This window comes from Rhinolophus ferrumequinum, chromosome 2, assembly GCF_004115265.2.
Source record: "Rhinolophus ferrumequinum isolate MPI-CBG mRhiFer1 chromosome 2, mRhiFer1_v1.p, whole genome shotgun sequence".
NCBI classification, from domain to species: Eukaryota; Metazoa; Chordata; class Mammalia; order Chiroptera; family Rhinolophidae; genus Rhinolophus; species Rhinolophus ferrumequinum.
Genome location: NC_046285.1, coordinates 73,158,808 through 73,177,934, shown reverse-complemented (window position 1 = coordinate 73,177,934; position 19,127 = coordinate 73,158,808). Strand labels below are relative to the sequence as shown.

The window sequence follows — 19,127 nt, the reverse complement described above, 5'->3', positions numbered from 1 at the left end:
TAAATAACAAAGCCTCAGGACTTGTGGAAACATAAAAAAAGATCTAACATTTATGTCATCAGATTCTCAGAGGAAAGACAAAAGAGGGCAGGACTGAACCAGTATTCAAAGAAATAATGGCTAAAAATTTCCTTAACATAACAAAAAAAATAAACCAACAGATTCAAGAAGCCATGTGAATGCCAAACAGGTTAAACTGAAAGAAATCCACAAAAGACATATCAATATCAACTTCTGAAAGCACATAAATTAATTAATTAAAATTAATTAATAAAATTTTGAAAGCAGCAAGAAAGAAACACCCACCTTAGCTTAGAAAAAACAACTCCAAAATAAAATGAAGGTAAATAAATGGGTATGGATACACCAAGCACATGTGAGCAAAACTAAATCAGTGGTCATGACATGAACATCAAGCAATGTTGATTTTTTATGGCAACAAAGTATCTAATGGGAAGGGCACTTATCATAATATATGGTAAAATTCACAGTGAAGATTTAAGTGTAATGGATATGTATAAAACAAACAGCACAGAATCAAAATTCATAAAGCAAAAGCCATATGCCAGAAGTAGAAATAGGCAGCAAGAACTTATCAGTAGAAGATTAATTCATTTATGTTAGCCCATACACAGATAACTGTATACATATATGCATAAAAAATAGTCTTACAGAAACTTGAGCATAATTAATAATGTATGTCTAATTGCTATAAACTAAACTCTTCACCCTGAAAAAGATATTATATATTTTTTTCTAAGTATCCATGGGACATTTACAAAATTTGAGAAAAAAAGTCAAGCAATTCCAAAAAGTATAGTTTATGACATTCTAAGATCACAGGGCAATAAAACAGTAACTAATAACAAACCTAACTCTCTTGCTATGGGGAAAAGAAACCCACCACACTATACCACATGGGCATTTTGAAATCTCCTTCTTAAATAAACAAAAGCAAACAAAACCAGTATTTCATACGTTTAAAAACAGAAATTAATGACATCCCAATTATCTATGGGATAAAGTTACTTCAATAAACAAAGTAAAATTTATATTCCAAAATACTTATGTTAGTGAATAAGAAGTGATGAAAATAAGTGAAGAAAAATAACAATAAAATACACTTAAAATGAAAATGAGGAATTAGTAAAGTAAAACATAAGGAAAATATGAATTATTTAATGTTAAGTCAAATGACCAGCAATCTATACAAAAATAAAGTTGGATCCCTACATTACTTTATTCACCAAAATTACTTCCAAGTGTATAAAGTACTTAAAACAATGACAAAACTGACAGTGCTAGAATTACCATTAGGATTTTAGTTTTTGTTTTTTTGTTTTTTTTTTATTTTGGGGGGCCACATACAAATCTTGACAAAAATGCAAAACCCACAGAAGGAAGAAAAAGAAAAAAATGACATGTTGCTTTAAAAGAAAAAAAAAAGTTCTTCAAGGAATAAAACAAAAACAGTGTCAAAAGGTAATCAAAGTGAAAGAAGAAAGACTAACAAAGCATTAATTTTCTTACTAAACAAAGAGTTGTTACATATCAATAAGAAAAAATTTCATGACACCCAATCAATCTTATGAAAAGATGGTAAGTATCATTCATAATGTGAGAAATCCAAATTAAAGTTGCAATTATAAAGTTGAACTTCACCTATCATATTTTTATAATTTTTGTAAGATTTTTATACCAGTTTGACTAAAGATTGAAAAATAGGCACATTGATAATCCTCCATATTAAATTTGCAAATGTCCTTGTAAGGAAATTTGATAATATTGTCATGATTTAGAAGCACATATGTTTTTATTGAGAAAATCATCTGGAGACTTACCCACACAGGAGTCTTTATTGACATTTATTTATATATCAATAAAGACTTCTATGTGGCTCTTCATTACATTGTTTACAGTAGCAAAATATTTTAAACATCCTACTTGTCCATCAATAGTGGAATGATAAAATAAATTTTTGTTAGAGGCAATAAATCCTATGCAGCTGTTAAAAAAGAATGAGGTGCTTCTATTATATATACCAATTTAGAAAAATCTTGGAAAATTTTATTACAGAAGAAAGTAAATTTCACATTATCTTTGTTAACCTTTTGGATTAAAAAAAAGGTTAAAGAATAAGAGAGAGCTATACATACATATGCCTTATTAGGCATGGAATATTTCTGGATATACTCAATCAATTTATCTATTCAATTCAATAAATATTTATTGAATACAATGTCTGTTTTAAACATATTGAATAAATGGATAAAATCACAATATCCTGTTTTCTTGTGGAGAAGAGAAACAATAAACAGTAACATAATTAATAAGTTAATTGTATGTATGTTAATAGGAAATAAAAGATAGAGCACAATATGGGGTTTGAGAGCGCTAGGTAGGTTGAAATTATTAATTGAGTAGTCAGAGTAAGTCTCTTTGGAAGAAGTGAGGACTATGGTACAGAAAAAATGATGGTAACAATGGTGGTTTTGACAAGGGAACCTGGAAGACTAGAGCACAAGGATGAAATACTTTCTTCCATAATATACTTTTATATAATGTTTGAAATATTTATCAGGTAATTACATTAACTTTTTTAAAAAATAAAGTTATGTAAACAATTCTGTATGAATATTGTTCTAAGACTTAAACCTGTGGAAAAAATCATTTCTAAGTTGTTCTCACTTTTCCAATTATATTTTTTGTCCTAAGTTTGCCTTGGAGTCCTATATTTTCAGATTCACCAGTTTCATCAATGCCTTTCAACATTCCTGTGGAAAGATGAATGGGCCTCCTGGATGATGAGATTGTTTTAAAAGGGTAGAAGGGAAACAGATGAAAGTTTATTTTAATAGTATAGGACCTGATGTCACTGATTCTGCTTAATTTGCCTTAAAGGCAAAAACTGAAAATTAATAATTAATGGTTAATTTAAGGTAGCGTATTGCACATGTGATGATAATCCAACCATTTGTTATATAAAATTGTTATTTAAATAAACAAAATGAACACCCGTTTTCCATTTGGTACTAAAGTTAAGTGCCCCTATTCAGTCAAATAAAGGCAAGAAAGTGTCATACAGATTTAATTCAAGTATGCGTTGTCTTCTGTATTAACCAAATGCTTTGGGCAAGAAAAACAAACAAACAAACAAAAAACCCCAAGACTCTTTAATGTCTCCTCTGATAGCTGGAATAGAAAGAATGGTTGATGAGAAGTCGGAAACTCTAGATTTGAATCTCAGTTTTTATCTGTACTGTCTGCTTAAGCCCAAGCAAAATCTAAGTCTCAGTGCATCAGTTTTCTCAAGTATAACAGAGAATACTGTACCCACATTACAGGGATAGTATATTTGTGAGTATTAAATGAGATAATTCATGTGGAAAATATCATTATGTAAAAATACTACAAACTGGAGGGTATAAATGGCAGGCCCTTGGCCAAATCCAGCCACAAATGTGTTTGAATTGGCTGATGTAGTTTTGGCTTCCACTGTACTATAAAACTATTTTAATTAGTTGCCAACATTTAAAGATTGGATGACTTTATATAAAATATGGATTTTTAATTTTCCTGAAAAAAATTATGTTAGCTGGCTATGTTGAGCCTATATTCTTATGGTGAAACCAACTAAATGTGAGTAGTGGTTAGACTTGCCTTAGGAAGCCTTTGCTCTCACATTGGTGGCACTTTCTGTCATTCGGTTATTTTCCCCCTGACAATGAAAGCTCAATTTCCCTTCTGTCTGGTCAGCTTCACTCACTTGTATCTTAATTCCTCTTGGCAGTGCATTTTTGTTTGTGTCACTCACCACTGTATGCCGAAGTGCTTTTCCGATTTCAGCACGAAGACATTAAAGAACAAACTGCTCATCTGTCTTCTTTATCATTTATGAGACTAAATATATAAAAGGCTGCCATTGCTAATCTGGGATTGACCTCTACTTGTTCACTAGGGCATCTCCAGTTGCCAGACACATAATTATGAGCTAATAAATATGTATGGAGTGAATGAAAACATGAATGAATGACAGTGATGTGCGTACTATCTTAAGGATAATCTGAGTATTGTTTTAATAGGAACATTTTCTTATGCTTTTACTATTTAGATATGATTATCTGAAGCAGAGAAATATGCTTATGTGACATTTTTATTCAGTTAGGTGTGTGTGTGTGTGTGTGTGTGTGTGTGTGTGTGTGTATATATATATTTTTTTTTTTCACTACAGAATGTCCCCAAACAAAGTATGGCCCAAATTGTGAGCTAAAATGTACCTGTAAAAATGGTGGCCTTTGCAATCCTGTGGATGGAAACTGTACATGTGGCCTTGGATGGACAGGAAATTATTGTGAAAAAGGTAAGTTGATTACTACCTTCTTGCATTCAATAAAAATCTAGAGCATACTGCCATTGGTTGACAAAATATAGTAGAGGCCTGTGAAGAAACTGCTTTCCAATAAGTTCACACAAGCTGTTTATAATTATGATTGCATTCCCAATAAAAATAGTGTTGTATTAATATTGATTGATTTTTGTTACCTTGTTACCAAAATACCACATGAAAACTCTTAAGTAATTGTAATAGTGTTAATGTGAAAGAGCGCCTCTGAAGCCTAAATCCACTATCCCTCCAGCCAGTTTTGAAGCCTGAAGCCTCTGTGGATGGCAAATGTGCTGAACCTTGAGTTTCTTGGCATGAGGCTAACAGGCCTCAGCCAGCACTGGGGCTGTGGGGCAGGTGGAGTGGAGGAAGCAGGGCCCTGGGCAGAGCTGGTTCACGTTAAGAGTGGGCCAGCTGCAAGGGATAAAGTGGACTCTAGGAGCACAGGTCTCTCAACTTTATTTCATCAAGAAAAATTTAATCGTCTATCACTATAAATGCATTTTTACTCATAAGTAACATTCATATTTCTCAACTAATACATTATATGTGTTGTAAAACATATATAAAGGTTTAACTGATATAGAATTGAAAAGATAAATCCTCATAGTTATTCTAATGTTTTCTGTTCGAATCACAATGGATTATTCTGTGAAACACTACAGAGCACGCACCCTACTTAGAGAGCACTATTGCCGGAGATGATTTTGTGTTTTGGCAGAATAGAGGAAAAGGGCTCTGACAGCGCGGCCGAGTGTGGTTGAGAGCACTGCTGGGGCCCTACACTTGGGGCACCCTGAGTGAAAAGAAATCCCCAGTGAACTTTTATCTAGATGGTTTCAATTATGGGGTATGGCTCTTTAGACCTTCGACCCTGACGTACTATCACAGTGGGTATGATACCCACCCTCCTTCACTATGAATTTCACTGGCATGGAAGTTGACAAGGTGGCATAGAAGAAAGCACTTTAAAGTGGGAGTAGATAGACCCATATGCCAACCCCGCTCAGCTCATACTATACTCTGTGCCTTTGGGAATTTCACAGCCTCCCTGTGATTTGGTTTTCCCACTCTAAGTCTAACATTTCCCTTTTAAGTCTAACATTCAAGGTCATTTTCATGGAATTTTTTTTTTAACATGGGTATCCTCCCTAATTCATGGGAGACAGGTCTTATCAATTTTGTGATATTAGGGATTACTAAATTAAATTAATAGCCGTACTTTAAAAATAGTACCATTATGTCCAAATTCTAAGTTGGGTAACATCAGCATTTTGGGAGATGGGATATTTTAACTTTGATCTGGTCATTCTTTATTAGTTAATTATTTAAATTAGAATATTATTAAAATGTATTGTCAACTTATTTGTATTCTATCATTTAAATTTTTGAGTCACTGCGTAAATACAAATGTAATTTTGCAACATATTGACAAGTTCTCCTCTGTATGGGGTTGTATCATTTTGTATCCTCATAAGCAATATACAGATTGCTTGTTTCCTCAGAGCTTTATCAATAGAGTATGTTATCAAAATTTTGGTGAGAGATGTTATAAAAGTGGAGTTTTAATTTTCATTTTTATTATTATGAATGATGTTTTGCATCTTCTCCAATGAGTAAGGACCTTTTACATTTTTTTCTATAACTTGTTTATTCAAAATTCTAGCTCATTTTTCTATAAGGTTGTTGGTTTTTATTTCTTCTCTATTAGTAGTTCTATATATATTAGAGATAGTTAATCTTTTTTGTAAATTATTCACCCTAATTTGGGAAAGTTTACCTTTTGTCTTTTTACTTTGCCTAATTAGTCATCTATTGATACATAACAAACTACCCCAAACTTAGACTTAAAACAACAATTTATTATGATCCCTCACGATTCTGAAGGTTAATTGGGTTTAGCTGAGTGATTCTTCTCTCAGATGACAGCTTGGGCTGGAGTTCTCTGGAGATTCAACTGGGTTGAAATATAATGATAACCTCTTCATTTATACATCTGTCACCTTGGTTTTCCTCCACATGGTTTTTTCCTCCTTGTCTTTAGTCGGCTCATGCTGCTATAACAATGTTGTCAACTAGATAACTTAACAGAAATTTATTTTCGCAGTTCTGGAGTTTGGGAATTCTAAGATTTGGCTCCTGGTGAAGGCTTCTCTTTTCTGGTTGTAGATGGTTTTCTTTTTGTTTTATTCATAGGTGTATGTGTGTATGGAGAGAGAGAGAGAGAGAGAGAGAGAGAGAGAGAGAGAGAGAGAGAGAGAGAGAGAGAGAGAGAGAGATCTCGTATTTCTTCTTATAAGGGCATTAGTCCCATCATGAGGGTTCTGATCATGAGGGTTCTGTCCTCAGTACCTAATTATCTCCCAAAGGCTTCATCTCCAAATAACGTCACATTACAGATTAGGGTTTCAACATATGAATCGGGAGGGGACACAAACATGCAGAACACAACACTCCTTGTGGCCCCTAAGACCTCACTACATGGTCTTTTTCTCCAATAGGATAATTGGATTTCTTACCTGACAGCTGGTTTCCCAACGCAGAAGTTGTCAGGTCTTCCTAAGGCTTGCAAGTGACATAACATCACTTCCACCACACATCACTGGATAAAGAAAGTCATGGCATCAGCCCAAGTTCCACATACGAGGGGACTACACAAGGCTGTGAATCCCAGGGGATGTGCTTTATTGGGAACATCTTTGGATTATAGATTCTGTATGATTCAGAGGGTTTTTTTGTTTGCTTGTTTCTTGTAATAAAATATACCTTTCTTCCCTCTATTTTTTAAAAAAATTTAATCATGATTAGAAATGTATTTCCCATACTCAGGTTTTAGAGGAATTCACCCCTGTTTTCCTTTGATATTAGAATGATGTCATTCTTGACATTTAATCCTCAGATCAATTTTAAATATTTTTCATAGTGTATGGTGTAAGGAATATATCCATTTCCCCCTTTGTATATGGCTTTTCAGTTATTGTATTGCAGCTTTTATTAGTCTATCTTCCCTACTGACTTGAGATGCAGCCTTCATTGAATACTCAACATTTATATGCAGTTAGGTATATTTTTGGATATTCTGTTTTCATCTATTTATGTGTAAATATGATACTGTTTATTATTATTATTACTATTATTATTATTATCATGTAGCTTTTATTGTAAGTATTTGGTGCTGACAGGGCTAACAACCCTTTGTTGCTTTTCTTTTTCAAATATTTTCTGGCACTGTCCTTGTTTATTTTTTCTTCCAAATGAACTTTATAATCAAATTGTCTAGATGAAAAAAAAATCAGGGTTTTATTTTGTTTTGTTTTTTACTGTTTTGTTGTCCTTTGTGTTAACTCTCTTAGGGAGAATTAGCACATTTATGATATTAACTCATCCCATTCAAGAGCAGACATGGTCTATCATTCCATTTGTTCAAGATTTTTGTTCCTCATTAAGTAAAAAGCTGGATATTAATATTCATATTAAGATATAGCTATTGAGTTTCTAATTTCAATGTTTTCACTGAATTTTTTAGTGAATTTATTTTTCAAATGTCTTTTCTGAATCTCTGGAATTAATTATATGATTTTTCTCTTCAGGCTGATAAATATGATGGATTTATTAATGAATTTCCTAATATTGAATGACCTTACAGTCTTGGAAGGACATGATATATTACTTTATAATGTGTGTCGGTTTCTATGTACTTATATTTTTTTTATGAATTTGGCATATCAATATTCATAAATTGAATTGAGCTATAGTTTTTTAATGCATTTTTTTCAGGTTTTAAAATTGATGTTATACTCAATTAATAAAATGTATTTGAAATCTTACTTCCTTTCCAATATTCTGGAATAGTATAAGTTATAGAGTGATGATCTGATCCGTAAAGTTTGCAGAATTTTCCTGTGAAACCTGGGACTGGTGGGATTTCTTTTTTATTTAATTCAAGATCTATTTTACTATTTTCTTTATTGTTTTTCCATTATAATTACCCCGTCTAGGTTTTCTGCCTCAAATTAGGATAATTTTGTTAAGTTATCTTCTATAAATTTTCCATTTAATTTGGGTTTTTATATTTATTTGTATTTTATTTTCACATTTATTCTTTTGGTCATTCTACATTTTTATAAAATTGCGTGTATTTGTGCTTTCTCTCTTTTATCTTGATTAGGTTAGCTAATGATTCTTATACTTTTTATTTTTTCATTAATTCTGCTGTTTTTTCTGTCTTCAAACTCATTATATTCAATTGTCTTAACTAGAACTAAAGGTTTGGTGTTTTCTTTTTCAGAATGTCCCCCTGGGTATTATGGCCCAGGCTGCCATTTTAATTGCACATGTCAGAACAATGGAGTTTGCAACAGGTTTTCTGGAAGCTGTGAGTGCCTCCATGGTTACTATGGAAGAGTCTGTGAACACGGTAAACAGAGAAAACAAGTGGGCATAATAGCATTAATAAGTTTTAAGCTTTAAAACCTATTTTTTAAATAATAAAAGTAATGCATTATATCAAATTAGATAAACTGGTAACGCTTTAATGTATACTCTTACAGTGTATTTCATAGCTCTAATTTAAGTTCTAGGTATTGACCACTGCCATGATTAAGTAAGTAATTGGACTTGTTTATTCTTTTTGAAACTATTGTTTGAAAAACACCTCTATGATTTTATGATCATCTGTAGAAGACACAGGTAGACCCACCCAGAAGAGTTAGCTGCTGGTGTTACTGAATAAAATCATTCTACTTCCTCTGACTACCTTTAGGCAAAATATAGACAAAGAAGCTGCTTGTTTCATGTTAATCTAGAATTAACTCTGAAAGATCTTCTTCAAGTTCTTTTTAAACATCTTTATTTATATCTTCATGTGGACTCAATACTTTCACAGAAAATTAGGAAATAGGAGAATTATATAATAATTTGTCTTAGATGTCAGGGAGCCCTGATGGACAACACAGTTAAGATGTAAGAGCTTAGGCTCTAGAGTTAGTTCAATGTGGTCTAGCTCTGCCATATAAAAGATGTATAAACTATTTACTTCAAGCTTCAGTTTCATAATCTGTAGAATGGGGATAATAACACCTACCTTAAAAGGTTATCATGAGGATTAAAAAAATATATACATGTAAGCATTTAGCATTGAGGCATGTTGCAAAAATCTCTACTAATACTAATTATTGAGAAGGAAGTAACTTTTTAAAGCCTCTGAGGTGATATTAACAATGTTTAAGTTGTTTCTGTTTTTCAACTTGTTTTTGGCAAACATATTTCACAGAAACAAATCTTGCTAAGCCTTTTGAGGTTTAGTACTCTTGCCAACCATTCTGAGGTTTCTTGGGTCAGAGAATATGGATGTAAACATCTTGTGGTTTTCATTTGTTTGTTTGTTTGTTTTGTTTTCAAATTGAAATAAGAGACACAGATTGGAAAAAGGCATTTATTCAAAGTCCATAAATTCCATACTATATACATCCTGCATCCTACATATCCTACAGGTGTGGTATCAAGGAAAATTTTGAACAGACAAGAGACAACACTCTAGTGAAATAAAACTGTAAAGTGGGTACATTATTGATTATTAGGAAAAGGAGTCATAAGTAGTGTTCATGTGGGAAGCTATAGTGATAGGCTTGGATTTTTTAAATCTGGACTTGGATGAAAATGGAAATGAAAGAGCAGAATATTTTGGAAGAACAATTGACTATATTTGGCAATTGATTTGAATATGGAGGTGAGGAAAATGAAGGAATCAAAGATGGCTCTAAAGTTGCAAGCCAAGGAATCTGGAAGAATGAAAGTATTATGTAGAGAAATGGAAAAGTCAAGTAAGACCACCTTTAGGAGCTCAGTTTTATATATAATTAAAATAAAGAAGATAAAGGAGATTTGACTTTTCTATGTATTCTGAATAACAGTTATACAAGAAAAAGCAGAAGGAACCCTGCACTGGATCTTCCTTTGTTATTCATTTTTAAAAGAATTATAATAAGACCAAAAATGTAAGGGTATATATTATATAAAATAATTCATTCCTTATCTCTTTTTGGTTTCACCTCCTTTTTCTGCTCCCCGAATACATTTTTTTCTTAATGTTGTAACACCGTGCCTGCTGAGGAAGTGTCATACCCATGAAGCCTAGACAAATCCAATTCTAGGTTCCTGGGGAGAGGGGAGGGGGCACAGACAGAAAGAAAAAAGAGATAAAGTTAGAGAGCGAGAGAGTGAGAGAAGAGAGAGAACGGATAATTGAAGTGTGAGGAAATTTCATCCCCCTCATGTTCCCATTGGTGAGTGATGAGCATAACCTTAGAGAAAACTCAAGATAGGAAATGGATATAATTATCTGTAGTCAAGCTTAGCTCTTTCAGAGTGAGCATCTCCCAGGGAAGATGACAAATTTAGCAGTCAAAGAAATGCATTTGCTTGGATGACATGGTCTCTAAATGTAAATCAATTACTTCTTCTGATGTTAAGCCAAAAAAATATTTATCTTCTTCAAACTCTGGGGAAAAAAAAAACACAGGTTATACTGGACATACTAAGCAACAAATCTACCTTATGGGCCATCTATGCAAGTTTTTAAAAGATTAAATTTCAGAATTGTACACCTGAAACCTGTGTGACTTTACTAACCATTGTCACCCCAGTAAACTTGAATTTTAAAAAAAAATGTCACCCACTTTAAAAGACAACTTTCTCATAAGATGTTAACCAACTACACATCATATACTTCCTCTTTTATTCCATCTTCTCCTTCCCTCCCTCGTCACTTTCCCTCATATCTACCTCTGTCATCCATTCCCAGAACTTCAAATATCAAGAGCTATATGAATCACCTTCCACAAATACTCTCTGATTTATTTAATTATTTAAATTTAATTTTAAAAAAACATTCTTACTAAATTTATCCTGTATCTAAATTTTGAAAACATTGCTCTTCTAGGTGTTTAGGGTAGTACAGGAATTTGGTGAAGTCTTTGCCAGACTATAGCAGATCATAGCAAATAAATTTTATCTACTTGAAGATATTTTAAATTTTATGGATTCTTCAAGATTATTTGTAGAACATGGCACTTAATAGAATCACTTATCTAAATGACTAAAGTGTTGTCAATAGGCTTCTCCAGATGACTTTTTATTGTTTTCTAATTTTCTGCTCTCATCGCCTTCTTTGGTCCTGGGAAACAAATGACCTAAAGCACATCCTTTAATTTTTTTTGTATTTATTCTTAAAGCCAAAATAGCATTTTGACATTTTTATTTTCCAGCATGCCTTCCTGGATTTTATGGTTTGAATTGTGCTCACATCTGTAACTGCAAAAATGGAGCTAGTTGTGATGCAACGAGTGGACAGTGCATTTGCCCAGCAGGTTTCCATGGCAGCCAGTGTGAAAAAGGTATGGCAGAGCATTTTTAAGCACATGAATGGAGGAATTCTGTGTGACTGTTAGATCTTTCTATCTTCAGACAAACATAAACCCAAATCAAAAACATGGAATAATCACTTAAACTTCTAGCTTGGACATTAAAGCCACAGGAATTCACTCTACAGACAATACGAGGATTGCGTCCTTTTGATTTTGCTGCTGATTGTTCAAAAAATGTATCCTCCCCAAAAAAGTGTTTAATATCTCAAAACACCTCAAGCTGTTAGTCCTCAGTGAACAAAGATTCCACCTCTGAATGATAATTATGGTATTAAATGCTTTTAAAAAAATGATATGTATTGGGTTCAAAGGTATTGAAATAGATACAAGGGCTTTATGAAAAGTATTTAAAGATGTGGATAAAGCATTTATTCCTAGAAAGTAATTGAAGCCATGAATGTGGCTGAAGATAGAAAGGTGAGAATTTGGGTTACTTACTTTGAAACAAAATATTATGATGTCCTAAAGAACTGATCAAGCCTGTTCAAAACAATGCCAGACGATGTAGTTCCAAGTCCTATTTTAGGCTACATTAGGTGTGCTCTTGTGGATGTGGTTAACAGCAGCCACTAGAATGATAATGCTAATAGAATGATAGTGGCCGTTGGACTTTGTTGGAATCAGAGTCATTGCCTTCAAAAAGGATTCATGTGTTCATCCCATACCATAGCCTCCCATGTCATTAAGAGCTTTACATATATCGCCTCTTGTTAATCCTTTAGTCACTGAGCCATCCATTATTTAGTGTTACATTCTAGGAATATACATATAGTGGAGCTTACAGTCTTCTCTGGAAATAGACAGCAAATAAATAAATAATATGCTAAGGAAAAATATTAAGAGTAATACACTTGGCTAGCTGACTTGATCTCCTTCCTTAAGTTCCAATCTTCAAAAAGCTTCCAGAATATTCTAACAGGTACAAACCAGTGTCAAAGCAAATCAGTTTTAGGACCCGCCTGTGAAATCATGTGTAAAATGAAGCTTCTTTCTGAAATTCCAAAACTTTCCTCTTTTCTTCTGACCAGCAAAACTCATTTTATCAGCCCATTTTGCTCTTTGGGGCTCAATCTTGAGGAAATTCTCTTTTTAATCTCAATCGACAGGCCTCGGTGAAAGCTCAAGGGGTTGTTTCAACATTTCTCTTTCCTTGGTAGAGTGCTCACCTGGAATGTTTGGAGACAATTGCCATCAACTCTGTGACTGTGAAAATGAAAGCTCCTGCCACCCAGTAACGGGAAAATGCCTCTGCCCACCTGGGAGAACCGGAACCAGATGTGAAGCTGGTATGAGCTAAGTAACTCATGATGTCCCTCTGACTTGTGGGTCATACAGAGATGGTATAGATGCATGTTTATACTAGAAACATTACTCAAAGAACGTCACACCACCACTGCTTGTCACCTTGCCTTAGTATGATTAAGTGGCATATGTAGTTGTTATAACACAGGAACTCATGTTAGCCCTGCAACTGACAGAAGACACCCTGTAAGTATCTCAAGGTGATGCAGTTAAACACCCTGATCACAAAAGTTATTCAGAGAAATCACTAGAATTAAGGTAATTAAGGTACAGCCCTGGTAGTAGTCTTGAGATCCAAGTTCTCAGCTATTCTTTGGGAATTGAGATTTATACTTTTGTGTGTGTGTGTTTGTTTTGTTGTTGTTTCCCTTTTCCACTCACAGGAAGACTACCTAGAATGTAAAGTTCTAAATCTTCAGGGAGTGTCTTAAAATGAGGAGAAAGTAGATTGAGTGAATCCTTGGCTCATCACTTTCTATTGAACTTTCATCTAGGTTGCTCGCTACATGAAAAGGTTTTATATAATTCTCAACATCCCTAACTGACTGACTTGCCATAGATTATGACCTAAAGTAGAGCAATGAATCTCAGAATTTACTTTCCTCATCTGCAGAAAAGAAGGGTTGAGGCTATGTATTTCTAAGATCATTTCCAGCACCAATCTATGATTCTGTAACCTGAGATCTCAGTAATGCTGAGACAGCCACAGTAACTTTCCAGGCTACAGAAGAATGCGATCCACCCAGCACCATCTCCCTCATGTCACTTTGCTTCACAGAAATAGCAATAAAAGCTACTTTCTTTGAATGCCAGGCACCATCCTAAACATTTGTGTATTAATTTACTCTTTCCCACAACCCTATGAGGTTGTTCTAGTTTTATTCCTATTTGGCAGGTGAAGAAACTGATGCACAGAGAAGTAGTCAGAGCCAGAACCAAGATGTAATCCCAGGCAGTCTGATTCTGGACCTTGGGTGATGCTTTATTAGACAATACTCTATATGTGAATGTCTGTATGCAGTCCAGTACAGGGAACCTCCAGTGGCTCATCAAGAGATTTATATTCTTTCCTATCCCTTTTTAATAGACTTCTAAAATAAGGCCAAGGATTTCTGAATATCGAGTTGGAATCCTTTGGGATCTTCCAATTCAGAAGCTTACTGATGTTGACATTTCATTTTTGCGAAGCTGCTTCGTTTAAATCTTGAATCCTGTGTTTCACTGCACTACAAGCTTCTGGAGAGTTGGATCCATGTTAATCTTTTATCAAAAAGAAAAACTTAGGTCTAGCACATGAGAGTCTTCAGCAAATTTTTGTTGAAGGAATTCTTGCTTTTCTTTTCTTTTCAGCATTCCTCATGGAGTTGTGGTAAACAAGTACCTGAACCTTGTCATAGCTAAACTAAATCTGTCAGAATGAATATCAGCATGACATATTGGTGAAGCCACAGTATACATGTCACCAAAGTCAGAATGCTTATAGTAATTGTGGTTTCATCTAAATACCGAAGAAGTCACTAATGTTTACTGAATGTATATTATACGCCAGGCATTTTAATTTACCCTAGGCGCCTTCGCTATCATCACTATTTCCATTTTATAGATGAGGGAGCTGAAGCACAACAAGGTTAAGTAACATGCCCAAGGTTAAGTGGCACATTGAGGATTTGAAACAGGCTTTCTGAGTCCAGAGCCAGACTTTTAATATCTCCTCCCAAGGGAAAGAAAGGAACAGAAATTGCTTTTGGGTTACATATCTGCATGGTCCAATATGTATTGTCCAGTAACCACAGGTTGCTCTTTAATTCAAATTTAGTTTAATTTGAAATTCACCCCCCCACAGTCGCACATGACATTTCAAGTGCTCAGTGGCCACAGATGGTCAGTGGCTACAGTATTGTAAAGCGCAGTATAGAGCATCTTCTTCATTGCAGGCATTTCTTTGGACAGCATTCAGCAGGGGCTCAAAACTTGCCACTAAACCAAGAGTATTTGTGGACAGGCTGGAAATTAAAGCCTCCCTCTATGGACTTGCTATGGACTAAATTCTCAAATCACATAGTCACTCTCATCCACAGGTAAATTGCCATGTGACAGTGGATCATGTGTACTAACGTGCCCATTCTCTGTGGGCACCCGAAGGCTCCTCTTGTCATGAGCAATTTGGGGAACCCACAGCCTACACAGATGTACTGCAGGGACTTTTATTTGCACTTTTATTTTCAATTAGGCACAGTTCATCTGCGATATTAACTGTGAGCAGCTGTGTCTATGCAGGCACTGTAAAGATAAAAGACCTCATTTTAATTTGAACTCTGGTAAAGGACCTATTAAACAACCATAATGTTAATTCATAAAAGAATGTAACAGCTTTTTATTGGATTATTTCCCCACCCCTTTGGTAAATTAACATTTGCAGACATTCAAACAGATGTCTTAAATACACATCGTTATTAACATGAAAATGTGGTATTTTTATAAATTAAAATCAGATTCCGAACTGCTCAGGAGAGATTCTAACTCAATTCTTTTTCAAAGAAGAAGACTAGGTCTTACCACCAAGCTAAGTAATCCTCCTACACACTGGGCAGAGGTGGATGCACTGGATTAAATTTGAAATGACACAAGAGTTTTTTCAATTTTGATAAAGTTAGATGATTAAAGAAAAGATTCATTTCAGAATAGTGTTGTGTCACTGCCAAAGCTCCTTTTACCTACCTGTTGTTCTTTCATGTAGTAAGGGATTGAATTGCTGTTTGCTCTGTAAAAAGAATTAATTGCAAAATTGATTTATAGGTTTTCATTTACCTTGTATTTAAAATCTAACTAGTTAATTAAGACAAGAGAGCTAGACCACACCTTAACCTACCTTCATTATCCAAGAGAGCAATAAACAAACATGCAATGGTTCATGGAGTACTTAGTTTGATTCTCCAACCTAGCAAAAGGCATTTTGAGGCAACAAAGAAATGTTAACAATAATTTTCCCACACACTCAGAATGTACTCTAGTCCCTGTATCCTCACTGTTTATATTGCTATTTTTAGAATTTCCACTTTCCACCTCTCCACTTCCTTATCTGGGCTTTAATCTACATATGTTTGATACCTTGTGTCTTTCCACCTGGTGGTCCAGAATGAGGAACGAGCACCAGCTGAGAATTCAGAAATCCAGCTCTGCCATTTGCCAGGGATATAACATTTGAAAAGGTCCCTTAAGCCATGCCAAACCTCAGTTTCTCTCTCTACAATGAGAAATCTTTCCTCACTGCCTTGCTTACCTCACAGGTTTGCTAGAACCAACCGAGTGAATGTATTAGGAACCCATTTGTAAATTGTTTAAATCTAGTGACTCAATACTGCAAAGTTAAGTTTTTCTGATTCTTAAACAGTGGTAGTAAGTGGTGGAATTACTCCCCAGTCTGGCCTGACTGAATCTGAACCCATTTTCTGCTTCCATGGGCCAGCCTGAGCTTTCTTCATAACTTCACAATCCTTCAGAAACAGAACCTGTTAATTTCGGATAATGGTCTGCTGAATATCAGACTAAAACCAAATGCCCAGGCTGGGAAGTGATGTCTGGAGGCAACTTTTAGTCCACATTTAATTATTTTGATAAAGCTAACACTTTTTATCCCCTCCCTTCATTTATCTACTGGTTACAATTACAATGAAATTCAACTAAAAGATAGTTATATCCCTGAGATATACGGCAGGATTTTAGAGAGGTAGGTACACAGGGGATCTCTGGCCCTTTCAACTCTTTTATGAGGTGAAAGAGTTGAATGCGTAGCCATTTCATTTTCATAAACACAAGCACAAATAATCATATTTTCAACCTAAAGACGAACTTCATATGTTGTGTACTCTGAGGGAGTGTTGCCTTTTTCTGACCTCAAAACAACGAATCCATTTTTACTGTGTCCCTCACAATGTGACTGTTATAAGCTCTATTGAATAATCTAATTCTGAGAAGGCCACTTTAAAAATTTAAGTTTCTGTCCTGTCTTCTCCCTTTTTCAATTTGGTCAGTACTTTCTTTGACACTCCCCAGCCTCCTGTTTTCCATTAGAGACCTTACTTTTATTGTATAGCATTCTAGCACGGGAAAAAGATACCACATGGTTAACCAGAATTCTTTGCAAGTCTATGATTATCTTATTGAATTCCAAGAAATAGTAGTAAAAATACTGTTTGATAGAAAAGCGTACTCGAATTGCTTTTATTTTTTTTATTTTTTACCTCACAGAATGCAGGTCAGGCCAGTATGGACCTAACTGCGCTCTCAAGTGCCAATGTGTTCACAGAGCTCACTGTAATCCTCTCAATGGGAGCTGCACTTGCCCCTCGAGGAGAATGGGTCCAACTTGTGAAGAAAATGGTTTGGACGATCCTCAGTAACCATATGCTAACAGCTTTTTAGCGGGTGAATAGAATTTTGCTGAGGTTCACCCATGATTCATCATCTTAACTCTGTCAAAGAAATGTACTTACTCAACCATGTTCAGCCCAACCTCGTGTGTTGTGAGGTGAAAAACAGGACATCTCAACTTTATGGCCTCCAAGCATAAGTTTAATTCTCTAGTCTACCCTTCCCAACCTTCTTTTGCTGATGAACATGCCCAAGAAAAAAAAGAATGTTTTTCAAAGATCCCAATCATAGTAACATTTTGGACTAATAAATGAAACATTTTTTTATATGCACAGGCGGTATTTAAATTTGGAAGTAAGAACTGCCTTCCAGTTCAGGTTGGACTGCACTGAAATATTCACACCTATTCACTGAAGACCTCAGTGGTCATTAAGTAGCTGGGTTCTCTTTAGAAATGTCTAGAATTTCACCTAATTTTTCTCAGTATGCTGCCTCACAGCTAAGTCTGCTTCAGATTGTTAATGTCTTGTATTTCAAACATGACTTTTGGTGTGGGAGACTCTTAAGACTTTAGCCACATAAAGATCTGGGTAAATGTATGACGTGCACACTTGCAATGAATCATCAAAATGTTTAGTGATGTTCTTCTCATCACTGTTCAGCAAACAGGAAAAAAAAAAGGGGAGTAGAAATGATCAAGGCGAGTGCTTAGCGTGCTCTGGGAGACACAAATTTCCCATAGAGTAGGGCCTGACCAGAATCAAACCTTTAATCCACGTTGGTCATCTTCATCCAAATTGCTTATCATTTAGGTCAGCTTTACTGCCATTTGTAAGCATGAGACCTGTGACGAGCCCAAGAAAGATACGGCAATAAATACAATTGTATTTCTGTTCTCAAGTAGTTTAAAAGCATTTAAAATTTCAGACTATTCGTTAATTCACATTAGGTAACGGTATTTTCTTGATTGGAAATGTTGATACTCAGGTTACTCATGCTTTATTGAGATAAAAATAGAGAAATATTGAAATTATGTGACTAATGCATATTCTCTAGAGTAGCTTTTAAATCAAAACTAATGTAGGATAGAATCGACTGAAGGATTTATGAAAAATACTTGGTGTTATCAATTCAGTATAGTTTCTGATCTTAACATTTATCTTCCTATATCTCAGCATATTTAAGAGAGATATAGCATATCTATAATTGACAGCCATGCCAAATTTAATGTTATTAAATGCTATAAAAGACCTGATTAAATAACTTCCTTAGAGATTATAAATTGAGTTTGGTCTTAAAAGAGCCACAATCAAGTTATCCTTTTCTTTTTTTTCTCCACCTACAGCATTGGAAATTAAAGTTTTGTGTTTGTATTTAAATTCATTATAACTATTTTAATCAAATCAATTGAAAACTGTGCTTTATTCTGAATATTTGCTCATTTTTCTTACCTTTCATTTTTTAATCCCTCAGCTATCCCCATCTGATCTGCAAAGACAATAAAATACGTAAAAACAGATATCTCTTTTGGGCCATTATTCACTGTTGGACTCCCCTCATTTCATGCCAAAACAGACAAACAACAGCAACAAAACAGTGAGAAAAAGCAAAAAACTGATTTCTCTTCCTTACTAGAGATGTTCTGT

General features: G+C 34.5%; 1 protein-coding gene across 1 annotated transcript in view; it reads left to right on the top strand.

Annotated features, from left to right (window-relative positions):
* The window catches only part of LOC117036907 (EGF-like and EMI domain-containing protein 1), a 567,893-nt gene extending 549,072 nt beyond the window's left edge, over positions 1 to 18,821 (top strand). The window contains exons 20-24 of the mRNA XM_033132361.1: positions 4,232 to 4,360; positions 8,673 to 8,801; positions 11,650 to 11,778; positions 12,966 to 13,094; positions 17,359 to 18,821. Of these exons, the coding sequence (XP_032988252.1) occupies positions 4,232 to 4,360; positions 8,673 to 8,801; positions 11,650 to 11,778; positions 12,966 to 13,094; positions 17,359 to 17,510 (668 nt within the window). The 3' untranslated portion in view covers positions 17,511 to 18,821. The remainder of the gene's footprint in view (positions 1 to 4,231; positions 4,361 to 8,672; positions 8,802 to 11,649; positions 11,779 to 12,965; positions 13,095 to 17,358) is intronic.
* The last annotated feature ends 306 nt before the right edge of the window (positions 18,822 to 19,127 follow it).